Source organism: Diadema antillarum, unplaced genomic scaffold (genome assembly GCF_040938485.1).
Source record: "Diadema antillarum isolate AM-2024a unplaced genomic scaffold, OU_Dant_1.0 scf00000014, whole genome shotgun sequence".
In the NCBI taxonomy this organism is placed as follows: domain Eukaryota; kingdom Metazoa; phylum Echinodermata; class Echinoidea; order Diadematoida; family Diadematidae; genus Diadema; species Diadema antillarum.
In genome coordinates this window covers 3,047,579-3,073,357 of record NW_027270903.1, presented here as the reverse complement: position 1 = coordinate 3,073,357, position 25,779 = coordinate 3,047,579, and the positions used below count along the sequence as shown (strand labels likewise).

General features: G+C 40.1%; 1 protein-coding gene across 1 annotated transcript; it reads right to left on the bottom strand.

The window, feature by feature from the left end:
- Positions 1–25,665, bottom strand: LOC139722875 (transient-receptor-potential-like protein). Its single transcript, XM_071634157.1, has 12 exons — positions 25,249–25,665; positions 20,309–20,765; positions 13,497–13,669; positions 8,825–9,161; positions 7,814–7,928; positions 5,662–5,818; positions 4,757–4,953; positions 3,173–3,389; positions 2,427–2,645; positions 1,514–1,680; positions 468–742; positions 1–383 (listed from the first exon to the last, which is right to left on the bottom strand). The coding sequence occupies exons 1-12, from the start codon at positions 25,663–25,665 to the stop codon at positions 1–3; spliced, it is 3,114 nt and encodes a 1,037-aa protein (XP_071490258.1).
- Between the last annotated feature and the right edge of the window lie 114 nt (positions 25,666–25,779).

The following is a 25,779-nucleotide window of genomic DNA, read 5'->3' as shown; positions in this document are numbered from 1 at the left end:
TCAAAGCTGCGTTAGGGACGGGTTTTTCGTCCGTCCCTCGTCAGTCTCGAATGCTGGATTCCGATATGAAAAATAGTTGTCCTCGCAGGGGAGGGGAGGAAGCGGGGGCGCTGTGGTGAAATCCAGCTCCAGGGGTGGCGGAGGCACAGGTGGTGGAGGTGACGTCGGCACGTCCACCGAATTCCGCTGCATCACAAATCTGGAGCTGTTTTGTGCTTGCAAGACAGTCTGTAGGCACTGCTGGACTTCAAGGCGAATCCCCTGCATGATCTCCTGCTTCAGAGTAGCGAGATCCGACCGCGTGGTGAGCTCCTCCAGTTCGCTATCGTCCGGCGTATACGTGATACTCACCCCGTTGCCGTTGCCATAGTTACCGCCTCCTCCTCGAGAGGCGTTAGTGGTGGTGGTGGTGGTGGTGTTCGTAGTAGGGGCAAGCCCGCTACCCACTCCGCCATTACTTAATCTGCTAGCGTCCAGTGTGTCCAGTCTGCGAAAGGCGCTCATATGGGAGCTGAGGAGGATGGGTCGAAGTCCGTTCATGTTGTTTTTCTCTGGGCCCGGGCTGTGCAGCTGGTCTGGACTATTCCCGCCGCTGGGCTGTGAGCGAATTTCCGATGCTACAGATGCGGGGTCGCTCGTGGAGTTGGTGTTCCGCACGATTCGGATGATGTCGCGTCGTATGTTGTGCATGTTGGAATTACCGCGTGCCTCCTCGCGCTTGCGATCTTCACGAAGTTCATATCTGTGTTAGAGAACGAGAGATTGTAATCATATAACAGAGGCAGATGGTTGTGTGTGTGTTTTTGGTTGTTGTTGTTGTTGTTGTTGTTGTTGTTGTTGTTGTTGTTGTTGTTATGGAGCTCTATCTTTTCTTCAACCCTTTGTGTGCATTGAGCTCTGGTAGTCACAGGAAATCCCAAGGCGTTTTTATACTAGCTGCCGAAAGTCCCTGGAACAGAGAGGGGTTAAGTGCCAACCACCTTCCCATTTAACTCTTCAGCTTCACAGGAAGGTTACTTGCACTTCATGTTTTTAAGACCTCTTGTTATCATACCCTAACTGTACATGAAAGGGAAAAGGAGAGTGATTAATGGAAGAGTAAACGTAGGGCCTGATATATCCCAGCAAACCAACTCTTACGTACTGTGTTTCTTAATTTCATTATCACAGATTATGTATAAGCGTACTTATCACTGTCTTGTTTAATCCTACACTCATGAGCGGAATATTAAATTCATACACAAAGAGATGTATATAATTCATAAATACTTTTGAATACTAAGTCTTTCATAGATCTTTTTCCACGCATGAATTAATATAAACGGTATACAAGATTCACTGTAAAATTACATAATATCCATATGCATTAAAAAGTAAATATATTAAGTCTACTGCCCTTTCGTCGAACAGTGTATGGAAACATACTATTATACGTTTACAATGCCCTATTACCGTTGTACTTTTCGGCTTGAAAATAGGAATAATGAGTATATATCAAAATAGAGTTTCGCACCTCAGACTTGAAATGTCTTGCTTGATCTCGTTCAGGTCATCCTCGTTAACGCCGTCAGCCTTTCGTTCGGCTTTACACTGATGAATGTAGCGATTCACCAATCGCTTCATCACGTCCTGATAGCGATACTCAGGCGACGAGTTCGGCCCGATCGACCCGTCGACATTCTGCGAGTGTAGAAAGCAAAGGACAATAAATGGGTTCCAGCGAACCAAAGAAACATAATTCAATTACAGTAATTTGAACTTCGGTTTCATATTTTTTTTTATGAGAAAGCAAATAGCTTTCAAAAGAAATAATGCAGTAGTGGCCATTATTGCATGAATTAAAGACATCAGTAAGTGTAAATAACTTACACACACACACACACACACAAAGAAAAAAACAACAACCCTTGGCTTTGCATATATGAAATATCTTATCATACAATTATAATTTTCAGTGAAAGATGTCCTTACACACACGTTTGTATTATGCATATACATAAATTTAATCTTATGTATAAGCGTAATTACATATCTATAGTGTGCGCTCACAGTGCATTTATAAAGACATGAATACTGAATATATGGCTAGATTGGCGTGACGCATCTATGTAATAAGAAATTGTGTGATGTTATTGACGCCACACCGATAGATGCGTCTGCATTACCTCAATTGTGTTTCTTTTTCCTAAGACTAAATAATGGTGACACGACATTTTCTCCTGCCATGCGTGAATCGCTCGGGTCTTATTTTGTGATATGGCTTTTCATTTAGCTTGATAATTAGGAGGATTTGGAGTAGGATTAGGGTTATATGTTTATGGGTGGAATTTATGTTTGGCTAAGCTTGCAGATAATCTTATTTTATGGGAGCAATTGTCGCAGGAGCAAATGTCATGGAACCAAAATCGCATTGTGTTCCGTCAAACCTTCATTGAGTCGTTCATGGAGCACCCCCTCTTCGGCCGGGAGCTGTGCTTGTTCTTCCGAAGCGGGACGCGAAACAGCCGACGACAGGCAAGCGCGGCGTAGACCACCGACTTGGGACTGATGATGAGGTTGAATGGGGGCGGAAGGGTTGAACCCTCGTCGAAGTAACTCATCCACAACTTGGAGCGAGCAAATTTCCACTCTCTATCGGCATGGTCCTGAAAATTGTTACGACAGCAAATCTTATTGTACATTTCGTATTCTGTTGCAATCTTTTATATCCATTCCATTTTAACTTGTTGATCATCGTATAATATAAATGCTTTCATGAAAACGTCATTCTCTCGTTTTAGGTCCGACTTTTAGGATATTGTTATCAATTTTCTACCAAATCAGTTCGATTGAGAAAGTATATGTATCCAGTCAAGCTGAGCATAGCATGGAATTCTAATTTGACATGAAATGGCAACAAATGGATAAAATCCGATACACCCATGACTGTATGATAGAAGGGAGCGCCTTCTCAGAGTCATTATTCTCTTCTTTTCGTATATCAACGGGATCTGATGTTTTCACTGATTGGACTAAATATCGCGCTCACTAATAGTTGAATGCTGTATCGGTTTAGAAAAGGGAAGACCTCTTAAAATCGAAGGCATGTAAGACGTATATAAGAGACGGGCTATGACAACTGCAAAATATCTAGCGTACGACTTGATTTGCAATGCTGTCATGCCATGTTTACCTCGATGATCTGGAAAGAATTGCTCATCATGGCGATCAGCATGTTGAGCAGGACGACGATAGCCATGAGATGGTAGACGAGGAAAAGAAGCTCGCCCACGGTTTCGACGAAGATCTCCGGGTCCTCCTGTGCGCTCTCGTCCTGCGGTAGACGAGTCTTGTCCGTGTTGACGAGGCCAAAAAGCGCCCACATGAGAGTGAGCAACGTTTGCACCAAACTGCATTGGTCAGGTGCAAAGGACAAAAGACATTGCGTAGTCAACAGAACGAATATATTAAGAAGTCGACCATTTTCTACAGTCACGACATAATGTTACCCTCTCATTTCATTTCATTTCATTTCATGTATCATCTATGTATCATGCCTCAATACTTCTACTATGAATATCTATGGTTACCGTTCTTTACTCCGAAGGTTCGTAATTCAGAAAATGAAATAAGGGTCGTTATTCCGAAGACTGGTAAAACCGAAAATGAAAAAGGTTCGTAATTGAGAAGGTTCGTCAGCACGACCTTTTTTTTTTTCTTTCTTTTTTTTGGATTAACGAAGGAAGTAATGTTCGTTATTCCGAAGATTCTTTAATCCGAAAGCGAAATAAGGTTCGTACACTCCGAAGATCCGTTAGTTCTTTTTTTTTTTTTTGGGGGGGGGGGTACTTTATCTTGTTTTCCATTTTCGGATCAACCAACCTTCAGAAAAACTAACTTTTTTTTTTCTTTTTCAGATTTACGAACCTCCGGAATAATGCCACAACGAACCCTATTTCATTCTCTGATTTACGAACAAGTATGTAAACGGAATTTGTTTGTTTCTGAATAACGAACATCACTCATCTATTTCGATGGTAGGTGGTAAACAATAATAGTCTAACGACATGGTTTTTCGTTTATTACATTGTTTGAGCGTCACTCATTGCCTTACAGATGGCTAAATTTCGATGGAATTGGGTCCTAATTCAAATTCTGTCCGTTCATTGTTGATGTGGAATTGCAGTATGCGATTTTCAAGTACAATATCTTCTTAAACATGAGTTTTAAAGAAATTTAAAAATCTACCCTCTCTCTTATGACGCTTTTCGGGCATCAATCTTTGACGAAAGCTTCAAACGAAATTGTTCTCTTTGTGTGTGTGTATGTGTGTGTGTCTGTGTGTGTGTGTGTGTGTGTGTGTGTGTGTGTGTGTGTGTGTGTGTGTGTGTGTGTGTGTCTGTGTGTGTGTGCTCCATTTGATACACTTGTATATCTTCTTTACACGTGTATGTCTGTGAGGAATTTACCTATCAATCCCTAAAATCGTACGAATATATTTACGCCAAACTAACTAGGAAACCGATGTAGTTAACATTTTGGAACATGTTTACACACAGTCAACGGCACATACTGTCCTTAAGCCTTTGACAATGCGATCACCAGTATACAATCAAAATGAACAATAATTTGATGACAGTATAATGATGTATCAAAATAATGATTTCATAACATCTGATCCCCCTGGTTTTATGATATGCTTTATGGTGGTGTAGTAAGTCTTCCTTCGCGACCTATTAATGACTACGGCCATGACAAATTATCTATCCTCATTTACCCCTCGAAATCGTGAGAAGTAGCATCCGCATCATTATTTTCTCTGGCATCTCTGATGCTTTGGAGATAGTTCGAGTAGAGCTTGTTGAGACCACAGGCAAAGGAGAATAGAACGAGGAAGAAGATGAGGAGGAACTTTGCGATGTCAATCAGCATACAGCCCAGAGAGATTTGCAGAGGACCCAGGTACGGGTTAGCCTGTGGGTATGGAAGAAAACGAACCTTTGCGATGTTGGTAATGTATGAGGTAGAAACCATGGTAAAGAAGGTCTGTTGCATTCAAGATGTCAGAATTTAATGACGTCAGTTCTCCTTCCGATAAGTAGCAAATGAGTGATGAGAGGCAATGGACTTGTCTGACTCAAAAGTTCCCCTGATTAAATCCATTTGCTATCACATTTTCATCTCTCTCTGTTTGATGAAATGGTTCGACAGAATTTGAGTCAGATGATTTCCTCACCTAATGATACATTAAGGTGTGGGTTCTCCCAAGAAGCCGCCCTTTAAATTGAAATTCCATTGCCACTTCAACTGCTAGCCCCTTTCAAAATCAGTTGAAAACATAATGTTAGTTTGTTATATATACTTTACGCCACTTCAAATCACAAATTGGACACACACACACACACACACACACTCAAACACACACTCACTCAAACACACACACACACGCATTCACACACGTACTCATACGATCCATATACATGTATGATGTACCACATTTAAGGTTAGCGCGACGTCGGGTTTGATTCTCTTGACCACATACAGAGTCGTGTTTTGTTCTTTTTTTCTTCATTTCCTCCTCATGTTCTCTCTTCTTTACTCCACCATCGTCTCTCCTCCTCCCCTCCCATCCTCCTCTTCCTTCTCCTCCTCCTTGCTTGTATCTTCATCTTAAATACAAACCTGAAAGAGGTATATGATCCTGGCGAAGCTGAAAACGTTGGCCACGGCAAAGACCCCTTCTGACAGCACTGTTGGGTCGGAAGGGTGCCAGTCCAGGCGGTACTCGTCGGGGTCGTACATCCCCCTCTCCCGCTGGACAGCAGCCACCAGTCTCAAGCTACCGATGTTGAACAGATTGGTCAATGATTGATTGATTGATTGATTGATTGATTGATTGATTGATTGATTGATTGATTGATTGATTTCAATTTATTTCCAGTATGTGCCACAAAAACAAATATAACTGTTTACAATTATTATTAATATAATATAATGGTATTTCGTCTTTTTTTTTTCAAAATAATAAACAATGATAAAGAAACGTTTACCAAGCAACAAAAGGTAATCCAGAATAGAAGTTAAAATGGAAGTTGGGGACCTACACTATAAAAATCACAGCTTGCATTATTTAATCCTCCGAATATTTAACGTGTGACAAAGCAGGGATATATACACTGATTAAAATTAAAAAACTAAAACTCGACTTATTAGAAAGAGAAAAGAAAGTAAGAAATATAGGGAGTAGACAAGACGCACCATTTTATTTATTTATTTATTTTATTTTATTTTATTTTTATTTTTTGGGTGGGGGGGGGGGGGGAGATGACAGAGAGAAGAGGAAACCAGAGAAGAGAGGAGACTGAGCAGGAGGACTGGTCATTTGATACAGAATGTATTCATGAATTGCCTGTTAACTCTAGCCAGACTCGAAAATTGTTTTAAAGGGATGATGTAGTTTTGGTTGAGATGGGGATTCAGGTTTTAACTTTTTGTGAGATAACATTATTAGCCCCTTATGAAATATTTAAAAAGCATACAATTCTGGGAGGAATTCAAAGCTTATTTAATGAAAATCAGTTCTGAAATGGATGAGATATCCAAAAACGAAGTAAACAAAAGTGGTCCTAAAAAGGTACTTCCCTCCTTTTATAGGACCCCTTTGGTTTAGGCTGTCTCAGCCATTTTAAAACGGATTTTCATTAAATAAGCTTTGAGTTTCTCTTATAGAATATTGTGCTGTTTGATATTTCATATAAGTGGTTTCTAATTATCTTGCAAAAAAGTTAAAGCCTGAATCCTCATTCCAACCAAAACCATATCACCCCTTTAAGCTTGGATACAATAAATCCCATGTAGAGTTCAGGTCTGGTGAATGCAAGTTCTTTTGGCAAACAATGTTCTAATTAGGGGTGAGTGCAATAAATGTGACTGTCTATATAGTTGAGTAATTATGAACCGAACTGTCTGTAGATGACATTTTTCATGATGTAAAAGGAAGGTCATCAGGTCATTACAATTGAATTTGTGCATGAGTGGCCTTAATGAAAATCATTTGAACATTGTATTATAAGAACTTTGTGTTCATAAACATGGGCGTATGTGAATAAAACCATTGTTACAAATAATAGATTCTGTCCAATGAAAGATTACCTGGATAATCCTATAAACCATAAGTCCATAATGTGACTGGGGAAGAATCATAGTAGACGGGCTTGTACAATTTACAATATTATTGTACAATTTAAAAAAGATGTCATCAAATTCCATTTACTTCATTTCCTATGAAAATCTCTTACTTCAAATTATCTCCACTTAATCTCATTCCATTCTAACTTTGTTTCAGAAAGGCAAAGCGAAAGAGAATATGCTGCATATATAAGGGGAAAAAAGAGAAAATAACACGAATCAGAAATATTCACTTTAAACAAAGCAACTGCTGCATAACTTTTTGCTGATGAGATTTGATGAAAGCAAGTCGAAGGAGAATTGATGAATATAAGAAGCATTATAGTGGCTATGTAACATGAATATGAATGTTTTGTTCAGTTTCATTATTCATTTTAATTCAGTTTAATTCAATTATCATTTATTTCTATCCAATAAAAGAGTGAAACAAAATAAAAAACATATATCATGAATACACAAATCATATCGTTTAATCAATTTGTAAGAAGTGCAAGCCAGTACCAATACGAAAGACGAAGAAAAAGAAGAAGAAGAACAACAACAACAAAACAAATCACTTAACTATGTTTACATGTATCAACTGTGAAGTTATACAACGGCGCAGTGCGAAATCTTATTATGACATCAAATCTTTTAGAAGTCTCACCTAAAGGTGCAAAGGTATAGCGAAAGCATGATGAAGTCAAGCCAGTTCCACCACTGCCGGATGTACGCCCTCAACCCTTCCTCCCAGAGCTGTTTACACTCCGCCCAGATCATACCTAGCATGGCACAACCAGTTAATCAGTTAATTGATAGTGCAGAAATGCTAGTAATCGTTTAAAAACTGTGCATTATTTACGTGAAAGAAGCACGAACGTGGTGTTGCTCGCACAGCTAATTATTATGGACCTTGAACTCAAAAGCTGACAATAAAAGTTACATGTAATTATACTCGATCACGAACACTCTACGCGCAGGCATTAGATTACATTAAGCTATTAGGAATGCGGGTATAGAACGAGCAGAAAAGAAAAATAAACCCAGCCACATACCTGAAAGTTCGATATTGAGTCATTCTATGCAGAATTTCCAGTGAGAAAATCAGTTGATATGTTCCTTTCTCAGAAATAAGCACTCACAGGGGCGGATCCAGGGAGGACCGCAACCGGCGCACGCCCCCCCCCCCCCTTATTTTTTGTTGAAAAAAAGAAATAAAAAGAAAAAAATAGGGGGAGGGGTGCATGCGCCCCCCTTTAATTTTGTAAACGCGCCCCTTCTTTACGGAATTCCTGGATCCGCCCCTGCCTCACTATATTGGATTTGCGCTGTCTGCACCGCATAACAAGTCATTTTACTTATATTTCTGATAAACCATTTTACATTCATTATTCATTGTAATTTTCCCATGAACACATATTTTTAGTCCTTCAAGATTAAACAGCGATATACGTAACTATACACTGTGTACAGATAATTGTAACTGAGCATAATCTTGTCAGGAATACCATCCATGAACAGCCAAAACAATGAAGCAATAAATCAATTAAGCAAGAGTATTCCCATGTTGACAAACTCGGGTTAAAAAAAAAGGTGGAACTATGAGACAAACTGGGCCTCGGTTTTTGCAATTTTGATGACGCGGGTGACGCCGAAACAAGAATAAGTTTGCGCTCACCGAGAACGAAAACGAGAATGAGGCTCTCGATGGTGTCCGGTGTGCGACCACGAGAGGAGTCCCCCCTCGCCCACGGCGACGCCGACGCCATGACGAGGAGGAAGAGAAAGAAGAGGAAAGACGCGCTGTGGTTGAGGAACTTCATAAAGGGGGATCGGAGGAGGGTCCCGATTGGGGTGCGGGGAAAGATCAAGTAGTACATGGCCATGAAGGGGAAAAGGCAGATGAGCCCGATGCAGATGAGGCTTTTGACGAACCAGTTCCGACGCCGCCAGCCCGGCAGGCCCTCGTACCAGATAGAGGCTAGAAGCTGCTGCGTGTGGGGGTGAGCTACAAACTATAGGGAGAAACATTATGCGCAGGAAGATTAAGTGCATCGTATAACAATATTTCTGGTTCGGAGGGGGGAGGGGGGAGTGAGCTGCATGGTCCTGTATGCTATAATGTCACTGATCACTAATTTCATATGAACATGAATCTATGAAAGTACTGAGGTTGAAAATGATAGACATGATAGATAAGTTTCATTTAAAGAGAGAGAAAAAACCCGAATGTGTAAGTGAGCAGACACTTCATCGTCATTGCGTAGTCATGCGAAGGGGACTTCGAGCCGTTAGTCCAGTAGTTTGCTCACAAGCATTCGATGCTTCCGTTGTGACCACGTAAAACAATTTAATATAATTCACAAATCGATTCAATTCTAACGACACAGAGAGTTAGAAGTTTACTCATTCATGATTGTTTTTGAACCTTTAATGACAATCTGTAACTTCGAAATGCTCGCTATTCTTCATTCAGTATGCTCTGACAGACGACGTGTTTCGAAAAGCTAGAGAAAAGAATGAGCCTATGATGGTACTGGCAGTTATACAATAATGAATACAGCATTACCTTGTAATGCGCCATCGATCTAGTGACCTATTCTGGGGCAAAGAGGGACAATAAAGCGAATTGCGCACAGTTGTACATGATTAAAGAGAAAGGGAGAAGGAAGGGATAGAAATCTGTATTACCAACTCTAACAAAATGTTAAGATATCTAAACATTACAAGAAGCAAGCATATATGACCTCAGATTCTTTTTAAATACTTCTATGGATTCTACAATTATCTGTACAATGATACTGGCATCATGTCTTTCTGATGCAGTCTCGAAGTTGGTACATCTATGATGATTGATTGAGCTCGATATGGAGCTGGATATGGAGCTCGACCCATCAGCCCTTTCGACATTGATATGATGATCAAGCGCGTTAGAGAATAAATCCACCCCCAAAATAAGTGAACTTCAAAGGAAAGAAAAAAAATCCCCTACACAATGATACAAAAACGACAAAAAGCGGATAGACAGTACGGAAAATATGACATTTTGAAATTTCACATTTATTCGGAAAACATATCTTGACGAGTCCTTGTGAATATTCAAATGAGCGAGTTGATGATGACATACCCTCACAATTTTTCATGGATGCTACTGTATTATATGAAATTCAGAAAAATCGTTATTTTTAGCCAGTGCAAGTAAAAGCATATTCCCATACCAAGATATATCAGAGTTAACATTAGTTCTTTTTTTTTTTATTTTGGATGGTTTTAATACAATTTTCATATTGTACAGCTAAAATACGAGATTTTTGTCATTTCTGTCTATGAAATGAATAAGAAATTATGAGAGTTATGAGAGCAGAACATCGTCAACTTGCTGATTTGAATATTCGTTAGGGTGGGATTTCACGGAGCACGCGAACGATTTGCGAAGGACGCGAATGACAAAATTCAACATTCGCGAAAGTTTTTCTCCGAATGTTTTCCGACAATGAAGCCGAAAACTATTCTTGCGCAATTTGTGCGAAGTTTCCACGACGTATGTGCGAATGTCGTGTGTATCAGTGCTAAAGTACAGCATGTTACGTACACGAAGAACACGCGACGGAAATGCGAACAACGAAAAATTTTCAATAATCATGGGAGAAAATGTACCCAAGGAGAGGTGGAAGCTGTCTTGAGTTGAATTTTTTTTTCTTTCCTGTATTTCTCCTTTCTTTTTCTCTCATTTTTCTATTGTGTGCTTGCCTACATTTTTTTTTCCTAGGACGTATCTCCACTAGTATAGCATATGATTTTTTTTTTTGCAGTTCCTCCAACACATAATCTCTATACTTCAAATGAAATTTTACATACTTCAGATTAATTTTAACTGTATTCTGTGATTTTTTTTTTTGTAAAACAAACATTTCTTTCTCTTTGCTAGTCTTTAATTTCTTTTGTTACTATAGTTGTTAATAATTGTTTGATGTTTAGGTGTATGCTACGATTTTTATTTGGAGAAAACGTATGGGTCATACATCCTCCAAACGTGCTCTAAACGTTCGCGAGAATGTCTCAAAAGGTACGCGAACAGTTTGCGATTACGTCGTAAAATGATCGGAAAAACTTCGCAGATTTCGCGTAACATACGCGAGACATTCTCCAAAGTTTCGGAGTCTGTTTGGGGTTTCACGAACATTTTGCGAACATCGCGCGTGTCCTGCGAAGGTCTTGCGCATATGACGAGGCTTTAAAGACACTTTCGAGAACAATTCACGAGCAAATCACGACCAAGTGTGCGGAAAAGGTTCGCAGAAAATTTCAAACTTTTTTGAAATTCTCGCCGAAGTAAAAACGACATTCGCGAACAATTGACGACGCTTCCGAACCCTCACGTTCGTTTGGCGATCTTTTGCAGACCAAAATGCGAATGCTGGATTTTGCCATTCGCGTCCTTCGCAAATCGTTCGCGTGCTCCGTGAAATCCCACCCTAAGGGTGGGATTTCACGGAGCACGCGAACGATTTGCGAAGGACGCGAATGACAAAATCCAACATTCGGAAAAGTTTTTCTCCGAATGTTTTCCGACAATGAAGCCGAAAACTATTCTTGCGCAATTTGTGCGAAGTTCCCACGACGTATGTGCGATTGTCGTGTGTATCATTGCTAAAGTACAGCATGTTACGTACACGAAGAACACGCGACGGAAATGCGAACAACGAAACATTTTCGATAATCATGGGAGAAAATGTAGCAAGGAGAGGCGGAAGCAAGAAAAAAATCAACTCAAAAAGCTTTCTTGAGTTGATTTTTTTTTCTTTCCTGTATTTCTCCTTTCTTTTTCTCTCATTTCTCTATCGTGTGTTTGCCTACATTTTTTCCCCTAGGACGTATCTCCACTAGTAAAGCATTTGTTCCTTTTTTTTTTGCAGTTCCTCCAACACATAATCTCTATAGTTCAAATGAAATTTACATACTTAAAGGGAAGGTAAACCCAAAGAACAATGTGGAGTGAGTGAAAGCAGCAACATTAGTAGAACACATCAGTGAAAGTTTGAGGAAAATCGGACAATCGATGCAAAAGTTATGAATTTTTAAAGTTTTGGTGTTGGAACCGCTGGATGAGGAGACTACTAGAGGATATGACGTATGAGTGGACAACAATACAAAGAAAATATAAAGGAAATTCAACAAAAAATCACTTTTCTAGAATTATGAAAGAGCAATGGACCAACCGCTTTCAGAAAGCAGGAAGAATAATTGCTACCCTTAACATATGTCAATATCAAGTTGATGGAATTTGTAATTTTCATGAAAAATGGATTTTTGCAGAATTGTCTTTATATTTTCTTGGTATTGTTGTCCACTCACACGTCATAACCTCTAGTAGTCTCCTCATCCAGCAGTTCCAACATCAAAACTTTAAAAATTCATAACTTTTGCATCGATTGTCCGATTTTCCTCAAACTTTCACTGATGTGTTCTACTAATGCTGCTGCTTTCACTCAATCCACATTGCTCTTGGGGTTTACCTTCCCTTTAAGATTGATTTTAAGTGTATTCTGCGATTTTTTTTTTTGTATATCAAATATTCTTTCTCTTTGCTAGTCTTTAATTTCTTTCGTTACTATAGTTGTTAATATTTAATTGTTTGATGTTTAGATGTATACTACGATTTTTATTTGTAGAAAACGTACAGGGCATACATCCCTCAAACGTGCGCTAAACGTTCGCGAGAATGTCTCAAAAGGTACGCGAACAGTTCGCGATTACGTCGTAAAATGATCGGAAAAACTTCGCAGATTTCGCGTAACATACGCGAGACATTCTCCGAAGTTTCGGAGTCTGTTTGGGGTTTCACGAACATTTTGCGAACATCGCGCGTGTCTTGCGAAGGTCTTGCGCATATGACGAAGCTTTAAAGACACTTTCGAGAACAATTCACGAGCAAATCCCGACTAAGTGTGCGGAAAAGGTTCGCAAAAAATTTCAAACTTTTTTGAAATTATCGCCGAAGTAAAAACGACATTCGCGAACAATTGACGACGCTTCCGAACCCTCACGTTTGTTTGGCGATCTTTTGCAGACTAAAATGCGAATGCTGGATTTTGCCATTCGCGTCATTCGCAAATCGTTCGCGTGCTCCGTGAAATCCCACCCTTAGGACTGGTCAAGTAATGTTTTCGGAAAAAAATATTAGATTTCAAACTGTCATATCTTCCTTATTTCTTATCCGATTTTTGTCATTTTTGTATCATTCTGTATGATGTTTTTCTCTTCTTTTTTTTTTGAAATTTATTCATTTTTGGGGTGGATTTCCTCTTTAAGAGAGCTACATTTATTGAATATACTCTCATGAGGTGTACCTTTTTCTGCTCGTATTTAAGGGCGAGTTTCAGACGGGAGAGAGTCAGCTTTCCTGCATTTAACTCATCAGCGTCGTAGTTACTGTCATCGTCGTCTTCCATGCTCTCCTTGTTGAGGAGGGCGATGACCTCCTCGGAGCTCCGACACTGCTCCAGGAGATCGACCGCGTACGCTAAAGGGTGAGCAGACAAAACGCAAGTTTATTAGTACAGTGTAATGGGAGACTGTGAACTCGTAAAACAGAGGATGCTGACGCAAAATGCTTTGTCCACTTTGTCTATCGTGATCCAGAAGTTATAAAATCTTAATGGGAACTCGGTGAGGGGAAATAATATACTTAGAGAGCCTTTCGAGGAAGAAGTTACCTCACATAAAACCGTGGTAACGTTCATTACTATAAGTTTTCCCGGTCAATTTCATACTTTTGTCATTCAAGTTCCTATTCCGAGCATTCGATTTCACGCATTCCACGCTCACAGCACTGAATCAGCAATCAAATAAAAAATTCGAATTCACTATCGGAGCATTCAAATTTACTGTCGGAGCATTCAAATTCACTATTGGAGCATTCAAATTCACTGTCGGAGCACGCATGTCAGCAATGAGCATTCAAATTCCTGTCAAGCTGTCGACGGAATCTCGTCGGTCATTCAAATTCGTGACTAGGCAACCATGTTCCAAATAGCTGCATTCAATTTAAAAGAAGGCCGAAATTTAGTTAGTTTACGGCCGTGTGTGTATGTCTGTTTCATTTAGCTTGAATATATCGGGATTTATGAAGAATATTATTCATTTTGCAGTAGAGGTCCACCTATTCATTGACAAATATGAACTCGGGCTTCTCGAAATGGGATATACAGGCACATATGCATGTCCCTCTGGTAGGACGTAAAATGGAGGGCCCATGTGTGACAGAGTCACAACTCATGCACGCAAAAGATCCCACTTCATTTATTTATCACAAAGAGCAGAGTGTTTAACCCGATGAAATGGTCCCACCTGATATCCAACTGGACCCCATAGAAGACAAGCTATTGCAGCCATCTTCTTAGATGGAAAATGAAACAAACAAACAAACAAAGATTAGGCACTGTATATGCCTACAGACGAGCATGATACGGAAAGTTGGTTGACACCTTCTGAAAAAAAAGCAATTTCGACTAGGCCTACATTGAAACTGATAACATGAACATTGTATATGTCTTATTTGTTGGTTATTGCTATCGTATTGGCATACTTTTGCGGGACTATGTGAGGTGATTGTGTGTCAAATTGTCTTTAACACATTACCATTATGTGGTTAGTGTTTGGGCGTTGTCAGTGTGCATGTAGTATCATCAAGAAATATGATTAGATTGTCGTTGTGTTGTTTGGATGCACTGCTGACTGGACCTTACAATTTAGATTTTTTTAAAGATTAAAAACAAAGAATACATGAACAGCGAACAATGTAGAACTTATAAACGATAATAATTACACTATATGCAAGCATTCATTGGTTATGTACGCCATTTCTCCTTTCGTCAAGTCTACTCCATTTTCCTCGTTAAATTGATCGCACGAAGTAGGAACTAGATCGTCTGAAAATGAAATTGAACGCTCCAAACAAGCTCATCGGGACTATCACATGACTATCGCGTGAATTTCAATGCACGAGTAGGAAATGCAATGATCGCATTTAGAAATTCAACGACAAATCGTGAATTTGATTTCACAGAAACGAAATAGAACGCCCATAAATGAAATTGATCGCTCGGATTCTAAATTTGAATGCCCGAACATTTGTGTGAATTTGAAAGCACGTTATATGAATTTGAATGACCAAAATATGAAATTAACAGGGAAAACCTAAATTAGGTTATAGTAATTGGAGCTGTGATTTAAAGAATGTTCGAGTTATCATATTTGATGTATATTAATTGAGTAGGTCAGCTGTATCACAAAATATCCTACCATACAAAAATTTCGCAATGAAGCCTAAAATATGAGGAGATATCGCTTTTTTTCTCAATGAAGCAAAAATGTAGACGGTTTTTTCTAGAAATTACTGTTCACATTTTGTATATTTACAATACTTAACATTATTTATACTGATCGACATTTTCACATTGGTTGTTTCTATTCCTAACTCACATTCTAGAACTACTTTGAAGCACTAAATCTGGGTTTTTGTTCATCTGCAAATTATAAAATGCCTTTAAATGTTTACCCACTAGGCTTCATGCCTATCGAAGAGTTAATCCAAGTTCCCCCTTTTCATCCTTATTGCCTCGTTCATCTTGTAACCTCCGTTCATTCTCTATCCGTAAACATGCTCTGTCCCTTGTTTATTTCCCATTTCATGTGCTTCATCGAATTTTCTGATATGCTTTGATTTTCTGTCAACACCACAATGGGACACAGTCAATATACGTTAAAACTCAACAACGTGAAGACTGAACGGGCTCTTCTCTGTCTTAAAGTTTTTATTTTACATTTACAGCTATCACAAATAGGCGCATTTCCTTCATTTACACGTGAGACCACTTACTGGCAACCGAAATATAATTGCAGTGTTAAATCTGTATTACTTCAGTCATAATGAAAACTTCATTGGAATCATGTGAAGTATCACATTGTTCTGTTCACGTGTAATCAGTATGTGATATAACGATTTTCAGATCGTTTTTAGAATCATCTTTCTTCAAGTGTAACCTATAGCTGTTCTGACCTGAAAGTCGGTAGCCGGCAAAGCGCTTGCTCAATGAAATGGAAAATATAATGCACGTCCCTCTAATAGAACGAAACAAAATAATGTGAAACTCACTAATTCGTTATGCCATTTCAGCGTATATAAACGTAAACAGAAAAGACCGAAATGAAACTCTGTTCATAAAGGTTCTGTAATATCGGTACTACCCTCTCAAGTCTCACCTTACATTACTTTTAATAGCACTTTTAGCATACGATATGGATTGGAAAGGTAATACCTATCCCAGAAGCAGACATTGCCTATTAGCCGTTGGGGTCCTATAATTTGGATTTAGTTGCCCATTAATGTGCTTGGATTTTCCATGCGCTAGCCAACATCTTGATTCTCACCTGCGAATCATCTCTAGATCCACTTAAAGGGATGGTATAATATTGGTTAAGATGGGGCTTCAGGTTTCCTACTTTTTTGTGAGATAGTGAAAAAAAACCTCTCGTAAAATATGAAAGAGCATATTTCAAAAGCAATTCAAAGGTCATTTGATGAAAACAGGTTTTGAAATGGCTGAGATATCCAAAAACAAAGATGACCTAATAAAAGGTGGGACCCATCTCTTATAGGTTTTCCCGGTCAATTTCATACTTTTGTCATTCAAGTTTCTATTCCGAGCATTCGATTTCACGCATTCCACGCTCGCAGCACTGAATCAGCAATCAAATTCAAAATCTGGTCATTCGAATTCACTACCTGTGCATTCAAATTCACTGTCGGAGCATTCAAATTCACTATCGAAACATTCAAATTCACTATCGGAACATTCAAATTCACTATCGGAGCATTCAAATTTAGGAGAGGAGCACGCATTTCATCAATGAGCATTCAAATTCATGTCAAGCTGGCGACGAAATCTCGTCGGTCATTCAAATTCCTGAATAGGCAACCATGTTCCAAATAACTGCATTCAATTTAAAAGAGGTCCTGAATTTAGTTAGTTTGGGGCCGTATATGCATGTGTTTTTCATCTGGCTTTGAATACATTGGGATTTATGATGATTATTTATTTTGCAGTAGAGGTCCACCTGTTCATTGAAAATTTTGAACTCGCGCTTAGCGAAAAGGAATATACAGGCACATGTCCTTCGGACTTTACATAAAATGGAGGTCCCATGTGTTAGAGAGTCACAACTCATGCACGTAAAAGATCCCACTTCATTTATTCATCGCAAAGAGCAGAGTGTCTAAGGCTTACATCCAACTGGGCCTTATATGGAAGACCAGCTATTGCAGCTGAATATGGGTTATCTAGCCATCTTCTTTGATGGAAAATGAAACAAACAAACAAACATTAGGCACTGTATAGGCCTACAGACGAGCATTATACGGAGGGTTGGGTGACACCTTTGAGGAAAAAAAACAACAATTTCAACTATATTGAAACTGATACATGAGCATTTTATACGTCTTGTTTGTTGTGTATTGCTGTCTTATTGGTTTCCTTTTGCGGGAGTATGTGAGATCATTGTGTGTCAGTTTGTCTTTAAATTGATGAATAGTTTATTATCATTATGTGGTTGGTGTTGGGGCGTTGTCAGTATGCACTATCATCAAAATCTATAATTAAATTGTCGTTGTGTTGTTTGGATGCACTGCTGATTGGACAATACAATTTGAGTTTTATTGAGATGAAAAACAAAGAATACATGAACAGAGAACCTGTAAACAATCATAATTACACTATATGCAAGCCTTCATTGGTTGTGTTGGCCCTTTTTCCTTTCTTAAAAAGTCTACTCCATTTTCCTCGTTAACTTGATTGCACGAAGTAGGAACTTAATCGCCTAAAAATGAAACTGAACGCTCCAAACAAGCTCATTGGGACTATCACATGACTATCGCATGAATTTGAATGCACGAGTAGGAAAGTCGGTGCTCGCATTTTGAAATTGAATGCCCAATCGTGAATTTGATTTCACGAAAACGAAATAGAACGCCCATAAATGAAATTGATCGCTTGGATTCTGAATTTGAATGACAAAATTATGAAATTGATCGGGAAACCCTATATTAGGACCACTTTGTTTTACTTTATCTTTTGATATCTCGGCCATTTTAAAACCGGTTTTCATCAAATAAACTTTGAGTTCCTCTTGGAATTATATGCTCTTTTATATTTCATAGGAGGTTTTTTACATCTCAAAAAGAAAAGTTGGAAACCTTAAGTCCCATCTCAATCAAAACTATTCCACCCCTATAATCATCTACGTTAGATATTAATCTCCCTCTGGTCAAGGGGATTCATATATCACAATGTATGCCTTTCATACTAAGACGTGGTTTCAGCATTTGTGGCGGCAACCCTGCTCAAATCTGCTCATGTAGGTCACTAACGCAGGCATCATTTCCAGTTCCACATGTTCTTTAATACGCTTTAAGGTTATGTGCCGCTTAAGGTATTGGCCCTATGTACACCACCATAATGAACGCTGACTTCTTCCTCTTCTCTTCTTTTCTGATCCGATCTTTAATTCTCCAATTTCCTCCGCATCATCATTATTGCCGACATAGTTTCATTCATTATCTGAAGGGCATATCTCATAGTAGGAGACGTCGCCGAGACTGATCAGTGGCGCCCACTCAGGCGACTCGAGAGACCCAAAAGAGAGAGAGAGAGAAAAAAAAAAAGAAAGAAAGAAAAAGGGGCTTTTAATTTCGCTCTCACCAAGGGGACTAAAGGGCGACGTCCGAAATATCTCCAGACAAGGTAACAACCAATACTGTTTTCTAGTGGAATCGCCACTGGAACCATCTTCCTCATCTTCTGTACATAGCATCAAAATACTGCCTCAGCATCCACAAAATACGCTATATTGAGCTGCTGCAACTGTTTCATCTTCTCCCTCTCTTGCCCGTCTGATCTCCGTTAGTTGCACTTGGCATGCTTGGGCGCCATGGTGAAGGGACAGAATTTGTTGCAGTGCAAGGAACAGCAACAGCAGCAGCAGGAACAAGTATACCAAATGACCAATTAATGATGAAGACCTTGACCGGGATGTACCTGACTAAGACAAGGAGGACAGGCAACTCCATGCCTGCACGTGGACAATCACGTGGTCCCTCAGTGGGTCAAGCAGCATCCAGCAACGTCAAAGCAACGCCTCCTCAGCATCCTCGTCTCGGATACGTCGCGTCGACATTTCCCGAGTTGCGGGCAAAATTAGGCGCCGCAACTAGTAGATACGTTTCGGAGACATCTCCGGGAACTGCTGATGGAGACTGGAAAAGTCTCTTCCAGAAAACCAAATTTGTTTGAATGTTCCAGAAGATGTCGCGGAGATGTCTGGGAGACATCTTCGCAACCGGTGGAGTGGAGACTCGAGTCGCCACCAGGTCACCGCCTTTTCCTGATCATCGCCAATGAGATTTATCCACATAAATTGACCTAAATGTTGTCTTCATTGTTTGATATTTTGCCAGACGGTATAGAAGGTTGTTTAAACCTGTATGTATATTGTCGGTGTCGGTGTATAGGTATACATGCTTTTTCTCTGCCTGTTTTGCCCTCGTCACACAATTTCATAAGTACTTGATCGACCAAGGTATCAAAATAGTCCAATTCATAGTAGATCATAGCTCTTGCACCCATAGTCAAGACAGCAAACTCAGTGGCCATAGTGGAGATTTGATGCAATAGGATTATCATTTTTAGTGATTTTTCTTACTGTCTGTTTCAGGCAAGTAGGATATTCTTTCAGGCAAGGAAAATACGAAACGTGAGGAATCTGCTTGTCCGAAAGGCAGATAAAAAGGTTAGTGTGAAACCTGGCTGTAATATCTCTATAAAATCAATATTCACGATTAGTCTTTTAAACAGTATCCTAGAATACGATATGTACTCTTTTGATATGGCCTCATCACTGTCATGAGACACTGCATAGGCGTACGATCCAATCACCAATTAACCTTGTCATAAAACTTCAGCCTGTTTCTTTGGGCTATGTTCCCCAGACGACCCCATCCTGTACGAGGGGGGCTCATAGAGCGGCCAGGGAGTCGCAGAAGAAACAGGCTAGTGCTTTTGGACTACAGACAGACTGTCAGGGCTTTGTAACCTGATGATCTTACCTTTGGCCTGCTCACTGAGAGTGACATACATGTCCTTGAACTCGTTCTCCCTCATTGCCAGACGCTGCAGCTCCCAACTCAACTTGAAGGCTGTGAGAACCGGATCGCTGCTGGTTAGTGAGATCCAGGCGGGGCTGGCTAGAGCGCGGTAGGTGTTGATTCGGTCCAGCGAGTAGCGCAGACTATCTTGCTTCTGTTTCTCCTCGCAAACTGCGCAGGCGCAGACGCAGGGATGTGGCTTGTAGATGGTGGCGCCCCGCGTGAGCAGAAGCTGCAGAATCTCGAACTGGTTGCAGTGCGCAGCCAGAATCACTGGGGATATGTCCGGAGAGTAGTCAGAACTCTCCTGGCGTCGGGACTTGTTTGCGGATGCCCAACCTTCTCCGAGCATCTGGCGGGAAATACTCGGATGATTTACCATCATCTCCACCATTCGATAGACCCCTTCACGTATCGCCTGCAAAACGATAGGTAGATGTACTTGTTTAAACGAGGTGAAGGCAGATGGAAACAATGGTCGCGATCTGCCCATAGAAATTTGTGAATGCATAACTCCCATAGCAGATTCCGGAATGAAATTCCGAAGGAGAAACAAAATATGATACAAGTAAGTAAATCCTTATCCAGTGGGAAGGAATGCTGGAAGCAGTCTACCACCCGACCACATATCGCCTACTGAAGATTGTTTATCATAATACAAGTATTGGAGTCTACCAAGTTATTTCTGAAATAAATCTGGTAATCTCGACGTAAAAAAAGCAACTACAACATACTTACATCATAAATAACAATCTGTGCTTGTGTCTACCTGTGCCTATCTAGGCTTGCTCGCAAAGAATACGTGAATATTCAAGGAATGAATCTAATTTTCTTCCATGTCAACGGCGACAGACACTGGAAATTGTGACCTCGATATATCATGCAGGCGTCTGAGCACTTTGGGGTCTCAGGTGGCCAATAAAATTGGCGATGATATCACGATAACTAATGTGGTCTTGTGCGGGGGCGCGTGTCAATGCGTAAATATTACGGATCAGGCTCACATGGGCGTGGTCATATTGCTTATAGTGAATCTTACACCACCTTCCCTGCAATGCTCCTCGAATTCGAATTCCGCGTTAATATACCGTTCGGAGTCCTTCGCTTTCTTTCGTTTGGACGTAATTAGACTGAAATTTTTGCGTAATTCCTCCTTGCATTTGTAGTCTGATTTTTTTTTTGTAATAAAGTGCTGATCAGTTTCTGTCGAATGGCATTTCGCTATACACCTTTATAACAATAAAAAAAAGGCTGAAAAAGCAGTGATTAATGTATATGTGTGGAAGAGCAATATGATTGCTGCAGTGTACATATACATGAAGACTCATTTCGGAAATTTGAGGAAATTTTTTCATTTTATAATTTCTGTCGTCGTTGTTGTTATTGTGGTTGATGTCTTGAAATTAGACAACCTAACACTCGACTATATCGAATAACTGACACGAATGAAAAAGATTAAAGTACAAAAATTAGTGATTGGCCCATGCGGTCATTAGACGAATACTTCTCAGCCACAGAGTGGTCATCACACCAAATAAAGGATTAAATGGACGAATGAATTAAGCTGGAATTGTATCGGATGAAAATAAAATAGGGATAACTTGGTACGTAGCAGACCCACTGGCTAAATGAAAGTCTTAACGTTGTTTGCACTACTTCCCACTTCCCGCTTTATATCCCTCTGTTTTAACCCGTTCTATACTGGAATCTGGTGGCTTGTGTATTAAGTCTATGGGGATTTCGGAATTCAGTATGGAACGGGTTAAGTCGACATTGCTTCACCTAAGGACAGGAAGCAAACGTAACATTTGCTTGACTATATCCCTTCAATACATGCAATACTTTTTTAAAAAGCCAGCGAAACATGACGTCATCACGACGAAAAACGTTAGTTCATGCGCTCCTTTCTTTTCCTGCGGATGTTATTGAAGATCGATTTAGCCGGTAAAAATTGACAGATTTAAAATTGATGTTCCATGTTTAAAGATTTACAGGCATTTCAATCATTCGAGCACAAATAGCCTGGGCCATTTAATGTGCATTCATAAACATTGTAAGGGAGGAGCTGTCTCTTTCACTATGGCTCGTGTGTTTCAAAATGACAAATGTAACTGTAATAGCTTCTTTCAGCTGGTATCTAAAAGGAATTGACAGAAACATAGTGTCAAAGCCATTGTGTTACATCATGATCTGTATATTGTCCATGTTGTATAGGAGCAAGCGTCACTCTCTATGTATAGACTATATTCTTCTCAGGGGCGGGGTCTTGGGAAGCTCTAAGGAAAACGTGTCGCTAGCTTTTAGATGCTATAGACAGCTTACGAAGTGAGGTACAAGTTTCGATTATAATTATGTACTCGTGTACACTTGGTTTTCTGCTTTTTGTTGTTGCCGTTCTCCCATCTGAGGCTGCTTATCAACTTAGATCGATAGACGTGGGGGAAAATTTCCAACTTGCAAAGATGAAAATTAAGGAAAGACTGCCATGATGTTCAACAGGAAATGGAAAAATCTCTGGTTAATGATCGCAGCTTTCACTGAAGCTACAAAGAACATTTTTTGACGAAATCAATCGAGTCCTTTCAATGAATTTCCTTTTCTTATGTCAGACAGTGATTTGAAGAAAAAATAAAAGAAGTTTCCTGCCTTCCACGAAACACTGTCCCATACGCGATTTCTTTCCATGCATCAGCAATTTGATTTTGAGGATTTTCAGAAATCCTTCCAATGTTTTCCCAAGAAATCAGTGGGAGTTAGGGGAAAAAAAGCTTTTCCAGCATGTAAGGGTATTAATCTTTCTCGGCATCCACCTGTTTATACACTCCCCCCCCCCCCCCCCCCCATGAAATGACTTGTGTAAAGAACCTCCGCACAGTCGTCGCCTCTGATTTTTGTATTCTGCATAGTTTTTTTTTTCCCCATTGTATACTGACGAGAGATCAAACTTCAAAATTGAGCTGTGTACACCTACTGGCGTACTTGGTTACTTTATATTTCTTAAGGGATATTAGCTTCACATGCCACATGCTGACTCTCTTAAAGGGCCAGGAACAAATAAAAGTAAAATGCCACTTTCATTCATCTATTAGAATATAGCATACTGTATTACATCGATGGTAAACCTATAACGTTATGTCTCAATGGCACAATAATGTGCCCTTGAGTCTTGGTCTTCCAAGGAGTCCAGACTAGAAGCGTTTATAAAGCTGACATTGGACACAAAATATCATTTATATAAACTACCTAAAAGCTCAAAGAAATAATTATATATCAAACAGCGTAATAAATAGAATAACATAAACGATATTTTACTTTTAATTCTTGCTTTAACCAGATATGAATTTATCAGAAGACCATTCAATATTACAGATGCAAGCTATTATGAACGAATCTAAATTTAGCAATGACTCTTACTCAATACGCATCTGGTTGTATTCAAAGGTATCTTCATAACAAAAAGTTTCAAAATGGGGTCTCGGAAAACAGCGTTATCGACTGCTGGTAAGTCGCGCGGAGTATACACACTATTCTTATTTATAAATCGAGCTTTAACATTTGCGGCCGGAGGAACATTATGCGCACCATAAGCATTTCAATATTGTGTGCTCTGAACGCCTTTTGATGCTTAAATCTCCAAAATCTTGATTCGTTAAAATTCCAACGATCCAGAATTTGTTGTGATGAATCACACCCAGATGTATTTGACAAGTGAAAGTTGTAGAAAAAGGATTTTCAAGAAGAAAAACTGCACATTCAGTCGTCATAATCGCTATAGGGCCTACTATTATAGTTATTATCGTGACGATACCGTCAACATGGGCGTGGCTATCCAGGAGGACGGAGTATTACGAACTACCGTGCTGATAGCACGCACTACGATGAAATTAACCTATACATTCTGTCTTCAGTAACAAGCAGTTCGTAAAGATCTTTTTATGAAAGTTGGCTTTAGCTTTTATTGAACAGTCGCTCTGGACACATAGTAAATATTTAGGTTTTCGCTTTTCTTAAATGGCCGCTCTGGAAAAGTCTGCTTGTAGATTTTTTTCCCCATTTTTCCAGAGGTACGTTGCTTGTGTGTCAAGGCATTATTGAACCAGAATTCACTGTCGCTGTCCAAAACTAGGACCTGAGTGAAAAAAAGAGTGTAACTTATTTTGGGAGCGTCCAAAAAGCTAGTTCATGGAGGGGTCATCCCACGAGAGCTCGACCAACACCCATGAGTCATACAGCCCACGAGTTCGACAATGATGAAAAAAGGTCCATGAGTCATACAACCCGTGCGTTCGACACATGCATAGGTAAAACAACCCGCCAGTTCGACATTGCAACACCGGGCTTATGACGTGTCGGTCTCGTGGGCCTTGTTTCTGTCGAACTCATAGGCTGTATGACTCGTGGGTGTTGCTCTCGTGACGTGCACCCAGATGGGGCAGTCTTGACATGATGACGCACACTTTAGGAAGTGTTTGCGTTGACGGCTCCCTCATTGCTTTTTGCTTGGCGGAGTTATATTTCAACTTGTGTTTGCAATGAAGCCGTCAATACTCTGAGAGCAAGGCTGCATGTCTGAAATTTCCAATTGCTCTACGCACTTTCACAGGATTTCACAAAAATTTTAATGCGGGTCCTTACATTAAATATAAGTCTGCCATTGAAAAAGAATGTACGAAGAGAAATGGGATTGCGCTTTTCCAGCAAAATTTTCTTTTGATTCCTTCTATAAGCCTTGTTTCTAAGTGGGGATCTTCGGATCATAATCTTATTACATAGATGTGAACATTTGAATGAAATTCACTCCATACTATCTATCGTATCCATCCATACATTGTGTTCAGCACAATAATGTTGACATGTAATCACAGTGAAATACTGAAGACGACGTCGTGTCATACACTAACCTGAAGCAGGGCGTCTCCGATTTCGACGTCGGGCTGAGCCAACAACAGTTCAACTATTTCCAGATTCTCGTTGTCGACAGCCATTTGCAGGGCGCTGCGACCCAACAAGTTGCTGACGTTCACATTGACCGGGTTCTCGCCCTGAAGGCAGCGGACTATGGACGCCTTGTCGCCCTTCTCGGCCGCCTCGAGAAACTCGCGTTCCTTGGGCGTGATTCGCTGGCCCTCGCTGAACAGCTGCAGCGGAATGTTGCTGACGCCGGAGATGAGAGAGAGGTCCGAGCCGATGCCATTGGCCGTCATACCGGGCACCGACAGGTAGCCCGGCAGGTGGCTGTTGTGGTGACGGGAGGGCGTCTGCGCCGGAGTCGGCAGTCGATGGGGGTTGAGCTCCGTTGTCGACGATGTGGTGTGCATTGTGACGATTCCGTGATTGGTCCCCTGCTGCACTGATTAAATCACCACGTTCCTTGTGTGTATTCTGAAGTGAATGACAGGAAACTCAATTTTCACATAAACGAAGCAATTCAT

What these genes read in the sequence shown, in the direction of transcription:
- LOC139722875 (XM_071634157.1), bottom strand. Translation starts at nt 25,665, where the DNA reads ATGCACACCACATCGTCGACAACGGAGCTCAACCCCCATCGACTGCCG. An exon ending in TCGGAGACGCCCTGCTTCAG is followed by an intron (nt 20,766 to 25,248) that starts GTTAGTGTATGA and finishes ATCGTTTTGCAG; the next exon opens with GCGATACGTGAAGGGGTCTA. An exon ending in TCTCAGTGAGCAGGCCAAAG is followed by an intron (nt 13,670 to 20,308) that starts GTAAGATCATCA and finishes CTCACCCTTTAG; the next exon opens with CGTACGCGGTCGATCTCCTG.